Source organism: Colossoma macropomum, unplaced genomic scaffold (assembly GCF_904425465.1).
Source record: "Colossoma macropomum unplaced genomic scaffold, Colossoma_macropomum, whole genome shotgun sequence".
Classification (NCBI taxonomy): domain Eukaryota; kingdom Metazoa; phylum Chordata; class Actinopteri; order Characiformes; family Serrasalmidae; genus Colossoma; species Colossoma macropomum.
The window spans coordinates 966,582-988,621 of NW_023495878.1; the positions used below are offsets into that span (position 1 = coordinate 966,582).

The window sequence follows — 22,040 nt, forward strand, 5'->3', positions numbered from 1 at the left end:
AGTTTGATTGTACAGATATATCAAAGATGACAAGTGTTGAACAACAAAAAAGTGGTTGAAATTTGTGTGTGCTCATTTTGTAGTCAGTAAGCAGTGATATCTAAATCAGATTAAAAATCAAAATAGTAAAATATTACACATGAGGTAAAAATCTTCAGACCGCATTTACAAAAGCCTTGGTTGGACTTCAAATATATCAAAAACATTTATTTGTCAGCTTAGGTCCATTTAAACACAGACTACCTCTCACATGCTGACCATTCTATGCAAGATATGTGCAGCAATTTTAGGCTTAATTTCAGTAAACAGTGGTATGAATGTTGCTCACATGTACAGCAGCTCAGAATAACATTGAAGTACAGTGTGCAAATAGTTCAAGTGGTGTTTTTGTTTTCGTGTTCTGGTGGCTGCTGTGGGTGTGACCACTTTAACAGCTTGAGGGTAGAATCAGTTCTTGAACCTGGTGGCTCTGGCTCAAATGTTCTGATATCTCTTCTCAGATGGCAGCAGGAGGAACAGGAAGTGGCTGGGGTGTGTGGGGTCCAAGGTGATACTGCTGCCTTTCCTCAGACATCTTGTATTGTAAATGTCCTGTATGGGTGGGAGGGCAGCTGCAGTGATGTGCTGGGCAGTTTTCACCACCTTTTGCAGGGCCTTCTGTTTGACAGAGTGGAGCTGCCATACCAGCCTATGACGCAGCTGGTCAAGAGGCTCTTCACTGTGGACCTGTAAAAGTTGCAGAGGAGCTGATGTGGCAGGTTGACTCTCCTCAGCCTCCTAAGGAAATCAAGGCGTTGTTTGGCCTTTTTGACGAGGTGTGACGTGTTGAGCGACCAGGTGAATTTAAAGCACTTCAGTCTTTTCACCATGGGCCCTTTGATGCTCAGAGGTGTGTGCATGTTTTGTGATGTTTGGGTCTTTAGTTTTTTTTGGGGTAAAGTCAAACAACCCACCCACCCCCCTTGACTACCCACTGAGTGTCATGGGCAATGCATTCTCCTCCTTCAGAAACCAATAATGCAATGCATTTACATCAGATATGAATATGGCTCATAGCATTTGAGTCACTCTATTCAGTTTGCTATATGAGTGATTTATTTTAACATCATGTTTGACCAATGTACTTAAATAGCAAAAAGCACATAAAAAAATAAGATATATGTGAAGATAATAATATTGAACAATAATCCAGATCCTCTCAGTGTTTCAAACTTTGTTTCATTAAATTAGTTGAATTACATAATCCTATTAGCATTAGTATTTTACATGTTTAAGCCTCTTGATCATATTATAAAACCACCTGACATATGGTCTGTCATACTCTTTGAAAGCACCGACTCCTAATTGTACACCATCTATAATCTGGATTTAGACAGAGGTCACTGGATTAGATAATGTTCATCTTCCATTGGTTCCCTGTTGATCCTTTTGGGCTCTTCTCCACAGAAGCAGAGGTTCATTTTTATGTCATCTTCAAGAGTAAAGAGAGAAATCTGGTCCTGCAAACATGGAAATCATCCCTGCTTCACTGCTGGAACTGAACAGTACACATATAGAACGAAGCACAGACGAAGCATCAGAAGCCGTTTCTCCTGTTCCTACTCTCCTGCCTCCATCGGGATACGCCATTCTGTCATTCTGGATGTTCCTCATCACTGTGTTCTCAGTTTTTAATAACTCACTGGTCATCCTGGTCATGTTTCGGAACCGCCACCTCTTCTTCCCCATGAACATGCTCATCCTAAGCCTGGCCATCTCTGACCTGCTCATGACCCTCTGCGGATCAGCCATCGCCACAGTTACCAACTACTATGGTCAGTTCTTCATGGGCAGAGAACTCTGCGTCTTCCAGGGATTCGCTGTCAATTACTTTGGTGAGTAAAGGGCTGATGTTTTCATTAGTGTAATTATCTTGTAATTAGACGTTTTATAGCCGTTATCGCTTATCTTCCTGACCGATTAAATTATACATCAGCATACTATGTAGAATAAGGTCTCACCTCTTTCACCTTCATTTCAGTTGGTGCCATAATTTCCTCAGCTAAGCTCAACCCTTCACATGATTGAGGTATCAGGCATTGACAACTTGTACTGACTATGCAAAAGCACTGAGAATCTGGCAGAATTACGTAAAGCTGATGTTTTAGGTGGTATGAACTAAGAAGCCAAATCCTTTCAGCCAGAAGCAACCATGGAATGGAATTCCATTTTCCTTCCAGAGTAAAGCATGATCAAATGGAACAGATATAACTCATCTGCAAAACAGCAGTAACATAGTTTTTCAAGAACTCTGAGCACATTTACATCAGTACAATCAAATATGGCCAATTATTCTTTCATGGAGTCCCAACATCATTGGGATTCTTGCAATCTTCCGACACCAGACTGAACCTTACCTTGAACCTCTGCACCACTTATCACCATGTAATTTACCATGATATCAATATCATATCATCCCACCACCCACTCATATTCCAGAGCAAAGCAACCATGGAATTATCACAACCAATAATTCTTCTCTTTCCTCCCTTTTCACAGGCCTTGTCTCCCTCTGCACACTAACCTTGCTAGCCTATGAGCGCTATAATGTGGTGTGCAAGCCCATGGGTACTTTCAAGGTCACCACCCGACGCAGCACTAAGGGTCTTCTGTTGGTGTGGCTCCACTGTCTGTTCTGGGCTGCAGCGCCCCTGCTGGGCTGGAGCTCCTACGGGCCCGAGGGAGTCCAAACCTCCTGCTCTCTAGCCTGGGAGGAGCGCACCATAGTCAGTTACAGCTACCTGATCCCTTACTGGTTCTTCTGCTTCTTGTTGCCCACTGGGATTATCGTCTACTGCTACTGCCACATACTGACCTCCATGAAGAAGGTAAGGGTACAAAAAGAGAATGGGAACAGAAATAGGGGTATTTTGCGAGCAATGACAGCTGGTCATGATATTGGATAGGAGAGATCAGTACACTCACTGTAGCATCACATTTGAGAGTCCTTTCCAGTTGCAGCTATGAATCAATGACATGAGCAGTCTAGCTAATTACTGATCGCACTTAAATGTTTAAATGTTGATGTGTATCAAAACCTAATGCTGTAGCAAGCTAACAGAACAATTACAGTATATTTCACAGTAGCATTACATGTTTTAGCAACATATAAATTATAAAATATATCTTCCATGGATGTCTATTACAAGCAGTTATGAGCTTTAAATGTCCATGTTTTAGGCACTAAATGTTCATGTACAGCTGCTATAGCACTCTTGTTAGCATTGTGCTCACATTGTGCTCTTTTATGCTTTTCCCCCCAATTCTGGCCCCTATCTTGCATATTTTAGTGTTTTTTTTTTGGGAAAGCCTTGTTAATTAGCTAAATAAATGGGTCAGATGTGTCAGAGGTACTTCAGGATTGGGAACCACAGCTGTAACCTAATTGCAAGTGTAAAGCTAGCATTCTGATTTGACTTGGGCAGCTGAACCTGAGTGTGGAGAGTCAGGGAGGCAGATCCCGGCAGCTTGAGGACAGACGGGCCACATGCATGGTGGCAGCCATGATTGGTTCCTTCTTCTTCTGTTGGCTGCCCTACGCTATTGTCTCCATACTTGTGATCCTCCTACCAGACCTCCACATATCCCCACTGCTTGCTTCTATGCCTGCCTACTTGGCTAAGACCAGCCCTGTCTACAACCCCATCATCTTCTTCCTGGCCAACAGGCAGGTGAGCTAACAAAGAAGACTTGCTGGTTCCCAAAAAGTAACTTTGAAGTGACTTTGAAGTATTAGGGTGCAGATATATCATTAGAGTAATGCTTTACATCTAGGTTAACTTAATATTACTAAGTACTAACTAAGTCCTAACTTAGCATTAGTAAACACTGCCAAAGCATTAATTTCAAACAATTCATGATCAAAGCAATTAACACTTGTATTAATTGATAATAAATGTTAACTAAATACTTATAGGGTGACTATATTTTGGTTTTCAAAAAAGACAACACTGAGGGCAGGAGGGCGTCACAGGGCAGACTGTAGAAAGCAAGAGTCAACACGAAAGCAAAGCCACATCCTGGACATTTTAGGCAATTTAGAAATCCTGGACAGGCGCATTTTTTTGGACCCAAAAAGAGAACATGTTCAGGAAAATAAGGGATGCATGGTTACCCTAGTTAATAACAACAGTTTCTCTAATTAATTTACACTCAAAAACATTTCTTCAGGAGTTTGGTATAATGTCATTATCACACCTAAACCCTTTAAGTCCCCACTGGCAGGCTCAAAGTTTTATTACACACTTCTATAACTTAAGAATAGCTCAGCCAGTTTGCATTGAAGTCCCTGTAGTTACTGAATAATAAGTCTTAGTGTGTTATAAGTGTGTAATAAGCCTGGAATTTTAATGGGTTGACCCAGGATAAATGGCAATTCAGTATTGATAGTTTTTAGTTATCTGCTCCTTCATGACTCATCTATCTCCTTCATGACTGGTAAATTCTTAATTACTGCCTCTGAAATGTGCTGCCCCTCTTCCTCAACATATACATTTGAATATAAGTTTGAAGACCACTTGTCAAATTACATGTTAATCTTTGATTTTCTAAGTAAGGGCAATCTAACACATCCTGCACATATTAGCGCATAATTACTTTTTATTTGTTGAGTATAACATATTGAAAAAAATGAAATATCTAATATGAAATGTGCTGTAACTTTTGCACAGGCTACAATATATGTATATTTTTTTCCCAATATGTTAAGTTCAGCAAATAAACAATAATTGTGCATTAAAATGTACAGAAATGTGTTCCCTGTACAGGATGTGTACTTATGTATGGATGGAAGAAACATTAGTTATTAAAGGTGTTAATAATTTAGTTAACATATAATGAAGCATCAGTTAATATAAAGGTTAATTACTTTGTTAAATTCCTTATGTTTGACTAAAATTGGTGTTTGAGGTTTGTTAATGATACCTAATGTATAACATTACTCATGGAAACCTGAATGTAAAGAGTTTCTCTTCACTAACACTAATATACTCTGTTAGTTCAGTTATTTACTAAGACAGAACTGACTAATATAGATTCATATCTGATTGATGTTGATCCTACCCTGCATGTTCTGTCAGAGCTCAGTGGGTGAGAAATACTTCACTGCAGATAATGTACTCTCTCCTGCTCCCAGTTCCGAGACAGTGCCCTGCAGATTGTACTGTGTGGCTGTTACACCCCGACATCCACCATGCCAGACAACAGTGAAATGTCAACAGTGGAGGAAGGCCCCAAACGTCTGTCACCCAACAGCGTACAGCCTGAACAGCACACAGCCTGAACAGCACACAGCCTGAACAACACACAGTCTGAACAACACACAGTCTGAACAACACACAGTCTGAACAGAATACAGCCTGAACATCATACATCCTGAACAGCACACAGCCTGAACAACACACAGTCTGAAAAGCTGACCTTCAGCTTTTACAACCTGAAGCCACCAGCTGAGTCACTCAGCAATATTAGATACAGTGTTGAAGAAGCCACTGCTGCCACTGTTAAACAGTTTGTGAAGACTTGTTAGCAACTAGAGTTTCTAATCACATTTTTTTAGCTATACTATGTTTAAAAAGGGTTTTAAATGTGATTTTTGTCAACGTTCACACTTACGGAAGGTTATCCATGCCAAAATGAAAAGCAAGGTCAGGCCACAGACTGAACTCCATGCTCTGCTTTTAGTTATGACTAGAGTTGCCAGGTGTCTGGCTTTGAGCTCCACTGTCAGGCGTCTTGTTGGTACTCTCAACTGGACGTTGAAATGTACAGTCAAGTCTCATCCTACATGCATTCCATTAACTGAAGTGAGGAGCCTATCTCTCCCTCTCTCTCTTCTCACCCTGTCATTGTTTCTCTCTTGCTCAGTCTTTCTCTCTCTTTCTCTTTGTCTCTCACTCTTACTCACTCTGTCTTTCTCTCCCTCTTTCTCTCTGTCTCTCTCCCTATCTCTGTCTTTCTGTTTCTTCTCTCTCTCTCGCTCTCTCACTCCGTCTTTCTCTGACTTTCTTTCTCTCTGCCTTCCCCCTCTCTCTCTCTCTCTTTCTCGCCCCCCAAACGAGGGTGGTCAGGTTGACAGAAATCTGGCATGTTCAGTGCACCATCTTAGGACATGATTTGAAAAACAGCATGTGTCAAAGTGGAATGAATATTAAGTGCCTTAATTAAAAATGAATGAATCATTTGACTATATTTCTTCATAAATGTGACAAAAAGCCTAATAAGGGACTGTGGATATGCATTGCACTCCAATGTGTGTTACACTTTTGTTCTGCAGTTCATTTTGGCATGGATGGACTACCATATATATTTAGCTTTGTAGCATTGTATTACAGTACAAATGTTTTCCAGTATTAGGAGAGCAATGGCGGTTTTGTAATAGAATCATTAGTCAGACACTCCTTAATGTATAGGTCTGTCCACTAGATGGAGACAAATAGCAGTGCAAAGGATTCAAAGGAGTACTTCACTCAAAAGCATTTACACACACACACACACACATTTTCTAAACCACTCATAAAAGCATTTACATTGCTAAGGTAAAAAATCATTCAGCTTTAAGCAAAATCGCCAACTGAGCCCTGTCAGCTCTTATTTGCTGTTAGCCATGTTAGCATTTTCTGTTAAGTATCTCTTTGTCTTATTCTGCGTTATAAAGGAAAATTGACAAAAAGACCAGAGTTTTTCTTCATGTCCTTCTGCTTTCCTTATATACTGGCAGTCTGTCAAGGCTTGTGCACACTAGGAAGACAGACAGAGAGAGAGAGAGAGAGAGAGATTTGTGTGTGAGGCAGGCTGATTGATTGCTCTTATTAAAGAAACACTTACTGGCAGTGAGACTCCACCACTAATCCAAACCCCCTCAGGCCTTCAGCACTGCTGCTAGAGCCGGCCACGAGCCCCCACAGACTTCTGGGAATGCTTACAGGCTGCGGCACCCCTTGCGGAGTGGGGAGAAACGGGAGACTGAAAAGAGCATTACTTTTGGCTCGGGGCTGTAACTCTATGCTTGGATGGCCATCACTGACCATTCAGAGACAGACAAAAGATGAGACATGGCCCAACTGAGTTAGAGTTATGGGCTCCACAAACCAGCATGGAGCAAATTAACATCAAACGCTGTGTGTGCCCGTCACCACGTCCCCCTAACTGCTGTCCACACTGCTTCAGTCCAGTCAGTCAGTAAAACAATATATCCCACATTGGCAAATGACTGCAGTTCCATGTACTTCAGCAGCACTGGTTTCTATTTATCATATTTTTTTTTGCTAAGAATACGATTATTGCACACACATACCTCATATCCACTGATGCTAAACCTAAAATGTAGATGAAGAATTATTACATTAAGGGATTATGAAGGGAAAAAAGCCCCCCTAATCCCAGAAATAGTGATATTGTATTTCTTGTCCCACAAGAATGTTTCTTCATTGTTTTGACAGTTGGGAAGCCGGCATAGCTCATGTGGCTTTCGCTGAGCTACACACAGTACATTTAGCGAGGGAGTTCCACGTCATTAGCGAGGCTGTAAGAGAACAAACCCGCCATGGCAAAAGGACTGCAGAACACTGGGCAGCTTTGGGCAGAGCTCGCACCTCTGCATACCTTACCTTTAACAGGACAATAAACCTAGCTCTGTAAGGAAAAGGATGAGTGTGAAGGCATGAGGGAAAAGTCAACTTGGCAGTCACCTGTGCAGCTGGCTGAACCTGCAGTCAGATGCCTCCGTGTGGACTCGTTTGTCCGGATTGGATGTCTCTCCAGGGTGGATTACTTCTAGGCCTCCTCCTTATGTTCATTCTCGCTCCCTGGCCTAATCACTCATGGTCAGCCTTCAAATCTACCCTGGAGATGCAGGGCCCTAACCCATACAAAACAAAACACACAATAATAACTGAAAATATATTGCAATCAGATGTGTGTAGAGTGGCCTAAACACATACTCCATTAAAAGAATTGTTACTTCAGTGAAATAAAGACCTAAGGTTGGTATAGCATAGTGGATAACATGGCGGTACTCTGTTGGTTGTCAGTTGGTTCCATTCCTTGCCTGGATGGAAAGACAAATGGTCATATAGTGGCCATAAATCAGGTGCTCCAGCATCCCCCATGACCCAAAAGGATAAGCAGTTTAGGAAGTGTGTATTTGTAAAATATGCCACAAAAATCACCATAAACAGCACATTTGTCGCTGCCTAAGAATTAAGCATTAAAACCGTCATTTTAAATGCAAAAAAAGTGCCATTTATGCCAATGACACTGTTTTCTAATAGTGTAATGACCTCCACCTACTAGTTTTCACAGCCAATAAATTTTCAACCATTCAAATTCACTACAGATCTGCTGATGAACCAGTGTTTTTAATAATAATCAGTTATCGCACAATTTGCACACTTGTAGGTACATTTTCAAATGTGTGCCATTTCTTTGGATCACTTTTTTTTCTATGTAAAACCATGTATGCGTTACTATTTAATTCTCCTCAAACTTAGTACAGTAGACATGTGGTCCAAATGATAATGTTAATGTGTGGAGTTGTATTGTAGTGTTGTTAATGTAGTGGTAAAGTGATATTTGCCTGTTTGCAAAGGATCCAGGTTCTTAAACAGCACAATTTCTGTGTTTTGGGGAAATTTGCAGTGTATTTTATAGAATAGTCAAATATTAGGTTGTATATTACTGTGTAAAAATGGTCATAACACTGTATTTTATGCCATGTTATAAATAAAACTTGTTTGTTTTATGCTGAGTATTGGACTGTTTGGCTTTCTATACACCTGGGCGAGAACACCACACAATACCAATAAGAGTCCTTGGTCAAGACTCCCAGCACTACATTTGCACATAGCTGTCACATGATTAACTTGCTCTGGAAAAGAGCAACTGATAAGTGCCATGAAGGTACACTGAAGTAGAAGTAAAAGCATCTTTCCAAAGAAAAAATACCCCCAAAAACAAACTTACAATGAAAGAGCCATGCACTATGAAAAATGAGCCCATGTTTTAACTTAGAAAAGAAAGTAATCTTACACTTTCATTGGTCTTTTAAATGGTAACAGACAAAACCATAACATGTATTTTAAATTCTGTTAACTTTATAAATTTATAATACAGAGAATGCAGTCTGCAGATATTTTAACCAAGATCCAAAGATTTTCACCCATCACTCCAGTTTTAGAGTATTTGCATTGGTTACACATGAGACATTTAACTCAATTGTTTAACCAATATATATATAATAGAGACAGTTCATTAACAAAATTACCTTACTTTATAAATGTTCAATGTTGAATTAACTTCCGAAGTCTCAAAGAAATTCTGTATCTTTATCTCTTTTTAAGAACCTTTTATGAATTAATTTTGTTGATTTTTTTGTACAGTGCCTTGAATTGCTGCTGTCATGACTGCTTGTTTTTCAAACAAAACACGTTATTATTATTGTACATTGAACCAGTTTTTACAGTGCACTGAAACTTCTTTCATCCAGCATCTGTCAGTATAGGAGGACAATTTTGTTAGGAGCTATTCCTTTCTTTTGATGCATTGTTGGTCTAAAATAAAATGATACATCTCAAAGGTCCGAGGTGTGACCAGCTACAAAGCAATACACCAACATAGCATAATAAAATTAACAGCAAAAAAGTAATTAGTAACTAAATATTCAGTGGAACATAAACACAATGGAAAATACTATGGAAAGCACATATTCATCAAAATTGTACTTAAATACACGTAACTGAGTAAATGGAAGTAGTTAGAACTCGCCTCTGAACACTGTACATTCTGTTGTGATATAGAGTAAACAATCGAAGGCTTAAGATTAGGGCCTATCTAACCAACAAGATAATATCTACAACTGGCTGAGATTTATATTGTTTGCCTGGGAGGATCATGATTGGCAGCTTGTTGAGGAGAGAGTATTGTTTTCAGAACTGTGTACTCTGGAATGAATTTGTGTGGTCACTCAACTCAACTAAATGGAACAACCTATCAAATCTTATTTAGACATTGATACAAGATCGGCTGTGGGTCAAAAGTCTATAACACGGTTACCATAATCAACCATGAAACGCCATGAAACACAACGGTTGAGAGGTTGTCCAAATTAAATCATTTATTGGATTGTGAGTGCGAGCGATGGCTCTGAGAGCTCACATGCTGATTTTTGACGCACAGACTCTGTTTCTCATTTACTCCAGAGCGCTATAGCGAGTTCCTCCTGAGAGCAGGTTCCCAAAACGTGACCTGACAGTGACTGAAGAAAAGTGAAGCAGATACTGCCTGTCCGTTTACAGGTGCATTCACATGAGTTAGACAACATGCAAAAACTGGTCTTCTGAAGTACAGCTGTCAGTTCATTAAATTCAATTACTCAATATAAATTATCATTGCATAAAAGGGGAATTCCATTGATTTTTCAAACTCATAAACTGCATAATTCAACTGTTAAGATGTTAAAGTCATTCTGAGTGTTTTGATATGAAACCAATAGCTTTGCAGTGATGGTGACAGGAACCAGAAAACACAATGTATATACAGACAAATATAGTCATTTTAATTATGATCCAAAATGGCTAGCAGACCTCCTGGTCTTCTGAGTTATTATATGTGGTGTTGATAATGATAAAATACTGTTAAATCTGAAAAAAAAAACTTCTCTTTGGGTACTATTTTGCCTTAAAATATGCTTTAGGCCAAAACCTTCTCAAAACTATTATAAAACAATGTCACGGTTATTTCACTTCACCATTTTACATAATACTCTGTGGGGGGGCTTTTAGAGGCATTAAACACTTCAGATGTCTGGTTCCTATCACCATCACTGTAAGCAATTCTGACTCTGTAAGTTTCTCTAGAACAGTACATTTCACATCAAACCACTCAGAACGACTTTGTTTACATCTTAATGATTTATGTAGAAATGTTTGAAAGATCAGTGAAATTTCCCTTTAATGAGTTCCTTCTTGATAAATCTGCAATGATTAGCTGGCATGATGATAATGCATATTTTAAATTCTCCTACTGGTGTCTTTTACAGTAAGAAAGAATGCCTGATAGAGGTACCCATTTATATGCATTTTGTTTCATATAGTGTTTATATTTTTGAAGTCTTGAAGATTTTCCTTGTTTATCTTACTCCAGAAATATATTCTAGCCTATAGATGGGTTTTATACTTATTGTTTGGCCTCTGGTAAATACTCTGTTTACTCATTCTTCAAAAAAATCAGTAGATTACTCAATTATTATTATATTCACCAGTGACAGCCCCAGTCTGAACCTTACAGAAGTTTAAAAATACCATACGCAGTGCATTCCTAATGAAGCACTAAAACGCAGGGCCAGTGTGAATAGGTATTCCCCAACTGTAAATGTTAGACTTGCCAAACAGATGCCACCCTCCTGTTCATTTGGAGAAGATATCCAAATAAGCATGCGTGCGCTGCCCTTGACAGTTTAGCTTCAGCTCTAAATAACTGCCGTTCTCTTGCTTACTCAGGGAGTGGGGCTATGTTAAAGGGTCACTTGCGTTAGCTTTTAAGGCTCTTTTTAAGAGAAAGCACTTGTGGTATTTGGCACAAGTCTGTGACTTCTAGTGAATCACTACTTGTAGAGAAACAGAACATGTGGAAAAGGCAAATGGGGGCACACACAGTAAGTAAAGGGGGTAACAGTCACCATCACTAACTTATACCACTGTCCACCTGATGCTGGACACTAAATACATAACTTAGTATGTACAAACACTTCAATTCACATTTAGAATATGTATATAAAAACATATTTTACCTAGAAAAGCTACTTCATTTTGCGGACTGTGTTTATATTGTCTAAGCGTTTCAAATTATTACCTTGAACACACAACTTATAAGCATATAATTGCTGTGTTTTTCAAAGGCCCTCATTCGGCAAATGGCAAAGGAGCCAAATAATACTAACTATACATTCCAGATGTGGGCAGCTGCTACTGCCAAAAAGGGAAGCTTCCTTTTTTCAAATACTGACCTTAAAATAAGAACCTAATCACCATCTATTTACACCAACTCTATCTAGTTACTCTACGACTAGCATTTCTATTCCCTTCATGTTCCTGACTGAGGACCGCAGAGCAAGTCAGCTGAGCCAAACTCAGTTTAAGACTGTAATAATATCTAGGCTGTTATTAATGAGTTTAATGTACCATTTGACCATCTGACTTGAGTCCACTGGTCCAAACCAGTAAGGTTAAATCCATGAAAATATAACTGCACTCCTATTGCAGAGTCTCTTGAATTTTAGACAATGTTCACAATCTTGTTTGTTTAAGCAGCCAGTCTAAGACAGAGAAAAAGACTCTCCACTAGAAGAGGATCAAAACCCTCCTCTCCTATTAAAGACAATTCTTTCAGTCATCGTCTTCCTGAGGATCCAGCCACCAGAGGAAAAGGAGAGGCCACTTTATTGTCTCTTCAGTCTAAAACAAAGGATTCCTGATAGGAAACAAACACCTGATGCTTCTTGTTCTGAGAGAAGGGCTGAAGGCGCCGGCAGAACCCTCCACAAGTTACGCTGTCTCCTGCCCGGCTATTTACACGTGTGGATGTCGTTCATGGTCTCGCACCTCCGGCAGCGCACATAGCAGCACCAGATGAACTTGCATTCGCAGCGCTCCACGTGACGCACCACATGCGTGTTGTAGCCACGGCCACAGCACAGAAGGTTGCAGCCGTCCGGGCCAGCAGATGTGCGGTTGCAGCGGCGCCCGCGGGTCCCCGCCACGCCCAGCCGCCGGTCCTCCAGGCAGTAATTGGGCGACTTGTTGAGGAAGACGAGCTCCTCACGGCTGACTGGCACACGCCGCTGCTCCTTCTCCTTGCGGCGGAACTTGCGCTTAGAGCGGTCCAGGACCTGCACACTGTTCTCATAGCGCTCCTTCAGATAGCTCCCCACACGCTCAAACGATGCCATCGTCCGCCAGCATGTCTTCACTGCGCACGAGCCTGAGACGCCATGACAACGGCAGTCTGTTGACATTGTCTTGGCCACGGCCTATCGGAGCAAATGGAACAATGTTATTGAAAGTGAAAACTAGTCTGACAAATTGCAATACATTAAAGGAAGTGTTGGGGCAATATGGCTTTTGGTTGTTTAGGGCTGGCCAAAATAATCTGAGTACTCCAGTATTCATTCAGTATTCGTGCTACATTAGTATTCATTGGTTTTTGTATTTAGCATTCAGAAGCGACACCTTTTTTAACCGAATAGGGCTAAATTTAAGTAATAAATACTACAACTACAATAATTTTCTTCAGCAGTGGCCTTAGAACAGCTATTTAGAACACTCTGTAGCCTACTGATTTTGGTTAATTTGCACTATCATCAGTATATACTGGTGTATTTGATAGATAATAAGTTCACACTATTAGTGAACTGATCACAATATTAGTGAACTGTTGCTATTGAACTGCAAACAAACATACTTAAAATTATGGCTAATAATGAAATGTAAATATTATTGCTTTTAAGGGTGGTTTTGAGAGTTATGAGTATTGCGATACTCATCTAGAAACACCAAGAAGTGTATAAAATATTCTAGCTGTTTTACTGCATCATAAAATAAGAAATCACTTTAAATAATGGTGTAACTGAACAATAGTAGTGCTGTGAAGGTGGCGTGAGTGGAAACGGCTCAGTAATCGATCAGTAACAAATAATTCTTAGTTGTATTTAGAGTTGGGTGATGCCTATAACATTCATTTTTATAGTTCTCAGAGTAAGAATACTGATCTGGGATCAGTTCATGCCTTTTACAATGCACTCTATAAGACTAGACTGACTGATGAGACCTGACTTTAGAACAGCATTTTTACCCTAAGATTTCAATAAATATGGCCCATTATCAAGATATTTCCCAATATATCATAGAATCAGATTATATATCAGTTTACATTAATAAAGTTAATGAACCACTGCTTTCTGGGTGCTGTTATGCCATTCTAAAAGAATGTCTAGCAAACTTGACACTGCTTGTGTTGACTGGACTGTTTTGTTCTGTTTTCTTCTCTAAAAATACACCAATATAACCTTGTATCCTTTTAGTAGTGCTGTAAATGTTAGCCAGACACAAATTACATTTCCAAAAAAGAAACTTGCTATTGAGTTTGTATGTATTCTGAACTGTCCCTTTAAAAGACAGTCTGAAGCACCCTGTCAATGCCATACACTGCAGCAAACTGTCAAGTTTGGATTCAATGAGTAAAAAGCACAAAAGAGTATTCAAAACTAAAAGCAAACTGCTTGGCAACAGGGACAGTGTTTTTATAAGCATTATGACATGGATATAATGCTTATTATCTATCAAAGACACTTTCCCAAACATATGCTATACTTTTGTCACAATTTTACAATTTCCAAAATATTTTATGCTGTTATGTAAAGTTCTTTGCAAAAGTTTGGGCACCCATGATTGAATTACATGTTTTGTTGATCTGAAAATAAGTTAAAGTTTCCTCTACAGAAAACACACTTCTGCACATTTTAATGTACAGTGACTGTTTATTTGCTGAAGTTAACATATTGGGGAAAAACATAAAAGGTGGCCTGTGCAAAACTCAAAAGTTGTGGCATATGTTATATTAATTTTTTTCCCCCAATATGTTAAGCTCAACAAATAGGTACAAATTATGTACTAAAATTTGGACACATAAATGCCGTACTTAAGTTATGTTCCCTGTAGAGGATGTATAATTTATTTTCACTTATATAGAGTGTATCTATTTAAGGGTCATTTGACTGAGGGTAATAAAACTTTTCCATACGCCTATATAAGCAAGGACATTCTTATATCAGCTGCGTCTGTTTCAACAATTCTGTGGTTTAATTCACTGTGCTCAGTAAAAAACATTACAAAATTACAAGACAATACACAACTTATTATTTTATTTTTATATTCAAACCATATGTGCCTTATCTGAATACATAGGTAAAAATAACACTAAGAAGAATTAGACTGGATATATTTTGAACTGCAGTAACAAATATACTGCAAATTACGGTTAATTATGAAATGTAAATATTTACCATTTTAAGGGTGGTTTTGAGAGCTTTGAGTTTTGGGATACTCATCTGGAAACACCAAGAAGCATATAAAACATTCTAGCTGTTTTATTGCGTCATTAAACAAGAAATTACCTTGAATGATGGTGTAACTGAATGATAGTGGTAGTGCGATGGTGGCGTAAGAGGAAACGTTTCAGTAATTGATCAGTAATAGAAGTAATTCTTAGTTCACAGATGTACTGGATGTACTGTTCTCTGTATGTCTGTGAATTCTCTGGGTAAAATATCTCCAAAGTTGAATCCCAACGTGTGAATAACAATACAAACACACCCTCAAGGAAAAAGGCACTGCTCGCCAAATCTTACACAATACACTCCAGCAGACATCCTGAACTCGAAAGAAAAAAGCTGGAACAAACGTCAGTCACCAGGAGAATTTACCTCGAGTTTTTCTCTGTCATAACCACAACCCCTGCAGGGGCCAGAAAAACAGTGGGAAAGCTGTGAATTTGTACGATTCTAACCCCATGTGGAGCTGGGTGATCTGTTTGGCGGATGAACCGATGAGGCCCTGCAATCTGCTGTAAACCCTTTCTGCACAATGCTCTGCGGTTTCAAACCAAAGCTGTGGTGTAGAGTGTCTCTCAACTCTCTTGAGCGATTCGTAGACAAGCCTGTGGAGTTCGATGCAAATTCTGCCCTCTAATTTCCAACTGGCGGACGTAAACCTCTCACATTAATGGAGAACAGACCCGGAAGGAGGGGTGCAACTCATCTGATGGACAAATTGCTGGAGTTATAGCAGTCCGCTTTTATTATTGTCCTTATCCTGCCGTTTTGAAATGGTTTCTGCTGTCAGACGGCTAGAACGCTGGCAATGCACATGCATTAAATCACACAGTGGCACACGCAATGCCGCATTCCAGGAAGTTTATGGTCATCTGCATTCTTTTTTGCTTGTGTCCAACAAGGGGGAAGAAGAAATGGAGGACAGGAGAAGCTAGAGGTGGGCTCCAGTTCAGGAATGATTAGCTAGCGTTGATGTGGAGATAAGACAAGTTTACGGAATAAACTAAGTGGTACACAGGAGGAAAGCTGGTGCTTTTGAAAAGAACTAGTGTTTATATAATCTGTATCTATGTCAGGAATTCATTTGGGTGAAGTGGACAAGGCAGACATTTTCCACCCTGTCACGCCTTACATATTTACTCATATTAGTGTGAATTAGCATCGTCCACTATCTCTCTATCTCTCTCCTTTTCTCTCTCTCTCCCTCCCTCTTCTCCGTCTCTCTCAGACACTTACCGACCCTCCACGCCGATGTCTTCCCCTCCTTACACTTCTTTCTGTGACCCTTCATAAATTTCTCAGACCTCTACATGAACTGTTCAAAACATAGTTTACAGTCATTTCTTCCCCCCACAAACACATGACTCCCTTGTAATTGGTTAACTTCTTAAACTCTAAACTTATTTTTACTATTAATCTGGAGACGTATTATTCAGTTACTACTATAACGTATACAGTAACTACTAAGGGTGGGCACTATGACAACATTCATCTTCATCATGTTAAATTACATCATACCTTATCAAACTATGCTTTCCTGAGCATATTACGGATATCGACATTACCTAAAGAAGACTAACTGCATGTTTCAGTTCAAAGAGATCACATTTAGTCCTGTTTAATAGCATTTAGTGCAGTGAAGTTTGTGAAACAACAATGTATCATTGCTTTTGATTGCATTTTTTAAATGTGGCACTACTGGCTCTTTTTATCTCTTCCAACTTAATAAACCTCAGAAAAACATTAATATTTTGATGTGTATCGTGTGTTGTGAAAATGAAGTATCCTGATGTTATATTACTGCTGCAAGGTCCAATAATGATCTTAAGGTCCAACTGTGTACCTTAAATAAGCTTTAAAGCTATACTTCACTCACTTTCCGAGGGGAAAGGGGCATATTTGCACACGTTCACAACCTTTTAAGGTAACGTTTTAAAATGTTATATGTTTTAAAATAGACAAAAATAAAATAAAAAGGCTGGATTTAAGACAGAGTGTTAGAGTCAATGCAATTTAAAATACATAACTGCAATGGAATGTGGTTCAATTATGTTTCCCAAGTAAAGGTAGTGAACAGTGCTGATTCATCGTTTTTATACCAAAATCACAATGTGAAAGTGCAATTTTCAAGTTGCAAAGGCTGCAATTTCAATTGTAGCCTACATTTTCAGCATTGTTGTTTTATGTTTTAAGTGGGGAAATTTAACCCAGTAACAAGGATCTTGTGAACTGTCTACAGATGAGTTCGACCAGTCTGAAGCAACTAACTGCCTACATGCTGTATACATGATAACAAAATCGCAACTAACTAGCAGTCTGGCACAGAACACTCAGCCTGTAGCCAAAAAAAATGGACACTGTTGCTGTCCAAAAATAACAAAACAAGTCACCAAAATAGTAGTTTTTATAGGTGAAGGTACATTTTCTTTAACTTTTAAACCAAATGAATATAAAAAGATTTTATTCCAAGTTCTGCAGTATTTCTATTGGTCGACATATAATATCATCATAAAATATTCACAGAATGTAAAGAACAGCTGCTGTTTTCGAAGGATAAAAAGAAAAATAAAATAGAAAAATAGATATACATGTTTCTTTTTTGGATACCAGCGATATGCTAGACCTGGACCTTCATTTATAAAAAAATAATTGCCTTTAATTCACAGTCACAATAATAGCCTGAAAAATTGCAAGATTTATGCGTCTGTCTCTCACCTGTCTCCCTGCCTCGCTGTTATGCTGGTTCATGGCGAGCAGGGCGTCATCCCCGCCGGCTGAGCTGTTCTTGGGCACATTATCGATGAAACGGCGACTGAACCACGTCCCGTAGGCGATGTTATCCGAGCAGCCACCCCAGTGCCAGCCCTCTGTGGGTGAGCCGCTGCCGCTCAGGGTTGTGTCGCACGAACACTCTGTCATGTTCCCCGCGCTGCATGAGCGAGTGACTGCGTGCACCAGGCCTGCAGCCATTATAGCGTAGATAAACGCCGTCTCTTTCGTTCCTGGGAGCCAACGACAGAGAAACAGAAATCACGTCAGGCTAAATTAATGGTATATAGTATTTAAAGTGCAAGGGCCCATATGAGGAAATCAGTGTGAACACAAGAACATATTTGTGACAATAAAAACAATTAACCTTAAACTCATCTGTGGCCTTCAATTCCTTAGTTCTTGGGTAATTTTTACATAAGTGTCAAAGTAGTAATCAAATAATTTTTAGTAGTTACTTTATAGCAAGTCTTGAGATTAATAGCTGAATATTAAGCCTGCAGTTTATGGTTTTATTTAAGCCTGCAGTTTACGGTTTTACTTAAGCCTGCAGTTTACGGTTTTATAATCAGAGCATGAGAAAAAAACAGTGCTTTGGAGGATCACAGCTGAGCAAAGTTAGAGGATTGTTTTGTGAAGATATAACAAGATCAGCATATTGCCATAACTGAAATGTAAGCATATGTAATTAGACCCACATATGGAAACGCACTGGGAGATTATATACATACACATATGCCTGGTTTGCACCTGGATAGGTCATTATACTCTCAGCTGCCAGAATGTATGAAATTTCACTGGAAAATTAGCAGAAAAGACTGGTTAGGCCTATAAAGGAGAGTTTAGAGGGCTATGCAGCTGTAATTGGTATTGTATCACTTTCCACATCCGTGTAGCCAAATAACTGAGATGAGCAGCTAGCAAAATGTTAAAATAACAAATCTCAGTATATAACATTTAAATCTAACATGAACAACAATTACTTTTCTGTCAAAGACTGAATTATGCTATGTGATTATTGAGAGTGTTGAATGGTCAATGATGTTAAACGCCTCTGTCTGACTAGATTCACCACCTAAAGTATGGAAAACAGAATGAAGCAGACTAAAGTATGTTGCATCTCCAACATCACAGAATCACAGATTTATGGGCAATTCAGTGATGAGTAACAGTGGTCAGTGGAGTCCAGCTAAACTGAATAACTCAATAAGAGGGAAGCCCCCCCAGGTGAAATGAATTACTCACATGCCCCTAAACTTTGAAGCCGGTGGAGAGCAGAGGCCAGTGTTCACATGCCCACATTTAAGCTATTATTATAATAACTGCATTAAACATATTTCAGCATGCAAGCTGCACATTCAATTTATTCCATTTATAGACATCATAAGGCCTAGATCTGCTTTTCTTCCTTCCTTTCTTTTTTTCTTTCTTTCAGGATCCTTTAATAAGCTAGCTTTTAGGGACTGAAGCTCTAAACAGACAGTAAAAGTAAAACGACTACAATGACTCTAATCCCCTCTGATTAGCGAAGAGGCCACTCGTGCTTCTGTCCAGCACTGAAGCGAGGAGACGGTTCACACAGAGAACTGCTCAAAGTAATGCAGATGTGCTGCCCAACTGCTCTTCCGCTCTGACTGTCCACTTCAAGCATGCGAAGAAAAGCTACCTATGAGTGTACACGGCAGAGTCAGTCTGAGAAAACTCCCTACTGAACCAGCAACCAGGTTTCAGACACTAGCACTACGGTTACTTATAAGAATCTCGCTTATGCGATCAATATACAGGCAAATAAATAACTATATACAGTACTGTGCAAAAGTGTTAGGCACCTTAAAAAACTATATTTAAAAGCTGTTTAATTGGGCTATAAGCATTTATTTGCTTTGAAACACTTTTTAGGATAGGATAAAGACAAATTTTATGATAAAGACAAATAACATTAATACAATAAGTAGTAATTTTATGCATCTCAACATGTTCATTAAAGCATTTCCAAATCTCTCCTCATGGCAGTCCAGTATTATTTGTAACCATCAAATAACTAGTGTGGTGAATCAATGTTTCATTATGTTAAATCAAGTGTGCAGGTGATGGAATTTAAAAAATCCCTGTGAAGACTGGGAACATTGAGGGGAAACCTGGAACCAAACTCTGTTCTTCAAACACGCTTACAAGATAACTACTTTTTGAAAACAAGACATTGCTGCGACGTTTTATTGTAATGTTCATTTGCTTCTGTTCTAATGATATATAGTATTTGTATGTGTATTTTCACAAACACACTTATTGCTTAGATAGCTTTAAATGGCTTTGAACAATGTGATTGGGGGCCCTAAGACTTTTGCACAGCGCTGTACATGTGAAGAAGCAAAAAAAAAAAAACACAAGCTGTAAATATGTTATAAAGCTTTTAGAGCTGGAGGATAACTGGTATCAGTACAGGCCAATTTCGTCATGTTATGTTTTATTCAAGCGGCTGTAATTTTTCGTTCTAGAAAAAAAGAAATGATTAAAAAAACAAACAAGAGAAAGAAATGCAGTAAGAAAGAAATGCAGAAAAGGAGAAAGAAAGAAATGCAGAAAAAAGAAGTGAGAAATGAGACAGAAAAATAAATAAGGAACAGTAAAAGATGTCGTGTTTCATCTCGCTCTCACCGCTCGTGAGCTCGTAGCCGAAGCCCGGCGGCTCGCGCGTCGTGCTGCAGTTCCAGCGCTCGTGCCTAAACTGCGTCCGGCACTCCGAGACACCCAAGCGCGCGCCCTCCGCCACGCTCGCTAGCAGGTAAGGCTTCCGGCGGCACATGTCCTTCTGCTTTGCGGAGAGAGGCAGGCTGGCACAGCCCGTCTTCTCGGACACCCCGACGGACGTGATGCCCAACCACCTGTGGGGCGGAGCGGTTTGAAGAGCCATGAAGAGCCAGACAGGAGAAGGGAACGAGGGGGCAGTTTCTCCTCTCCACCTGGGGCACATTCGGTACGGAGCCCCTTAAATGCCATTGCGAAAAAAAAAACATTTGCAACGACACTGCGTTCCCATGCAAATGTACGCAAAATTAATGCGAGGAAACGCAGCGTCATTACTTTTCTTAAACCAAACTCTAAAAAAGATTAAGGGCTCCGTACCCGTTCACCCAGGCAGGAGGGGGAAACAATACTAACAGACTGCGCACAAGCATACATCTCAAAGAGTTTTACTACTTACATCCAGCTTCCCTGGCAGCAGAGGGGGTAAGAGGAGAGGAACGCGAGTAAGAAGAAGTGAAGTAAACGCGTCCAGCTGCTGCTGCTCTTCTCCATGTCCGCCTCATTTAAAAGTGCAGGGAGGGCGCGAGCGCTCCGATAACACTCGACTCATAGCCGTCAGCCTCATCGGATCTTACCGCCGTAATCCAAAAAGACCTTCTTGTCGTGAGGCGGTTGTAGTTTTTTCTCCCTTTCCGTCCATTCAGGGGGACATCCGAGAGCTGTCAGCTTTTTGTCTTGAGGTTTGAGACTCTTGTCAGGTGGGTTATAAGATTCAGTTTGCCCCCCTTCTCTCTGAGCTCCCTCCCTCCCCTCCCTTCATAAGGGCAGTTACACTGCTTTAAAATCAGCTCTTCTCGCTTTAAACTTCTCTCCTGCCGCGACGACGCCGCGTCCCGATTGGCTGAACCGTCTATTGATATTCAAATAAGCGCGTCCGTCCTCGGCTTTCATTGGACAGAGGAAGGCGCGCTCGCTGTTGTTTTTTCTCCACCCGTTTTCGCCTCCTGCGCAGGAGCTGGCCCTACGTATCCATGCGCTGATTGGCTAGTAGTGGTCTGGGTACTGCGCTGTGAGTGGCTAGTAGCTTGCACTCATAAGTCGTTTGTCGAAAAACGGGTGGGGAAAAAACAAACAGGGTGATACGGATAGCGGTGTGTGCAGGCGCGAAAGCAATGAGAATATCTACGAACAAAACTAAACCGTACGAAATAAGAGAAACCACTTCTCTTTTAAAGCGAGTTAATAAATACTTTTTTCGCGAACACTCCGTCGCTGATTTTATGTAAACACTAGATGTCGTGGAGATTTGTTCATGGCCATACAGTTATGAATAATGTAACGACTATACGTGGGAACAGCAATCGTACACAAGCTTTGTAAACTG

At 39.9% G+C, this 22,040-nt stretch overlaps 2 protein-coding genes across 2 annotated transcripts; one reads left to right on the forward strand and one right to left on the reverse strand.

The window, feature by feature from the left end:
• The first annotated feature begins 663 nt into the window (after window positions 1-663).
• On the forward strand, window positions 664-5,320 carry LOC118803223 (opsin-VA-like). The gene is made up of 4 exons (XM_036563751.1): window positions 664-1,874; window positions 2,539-2,867; window positions 3,465-3,710; window positions 5,174-5,320. The coding sequence occupies exons 1-4, from the start codon at window positions 1,508-1,510 to the stop codon at window positions 5,318-5,320; spliced, it is 1,089 nt and encodes a 362-aa protein (XP_036419644.1). The 5' UTR covers window positions 664-1,507.
• Window positions 5,321-11,341: 6,021 nt separating this feature from the next.
• Window positions 11,342-21,829, reverse strand: wnt16 (wingless-type MMTV integration site family, member 16). The gene is made up of 4 exons (XM_036563832.1): window positions 21,114-21,829; window positions 20,567-20,793; window positions 17,858-18,144; window positions 11,342-13,063 (listed from the first exon to the last, which is right to left on the reverse strand). The coding sequence occupies exons 1-4, from the start codon at window positions 21,206-21,208 to the stop codon at window positions 12,599-12,601; spliced, it is 1,074 nt and encodes a 357-aa protein (XP_036419725.1). The 5' UTR covers window positions 21,209-21,829; the 3' UTR covers window positions 11,342-12,598.
• Window positions 21,830-22,040: the final 211 nt, after the last annotated feature.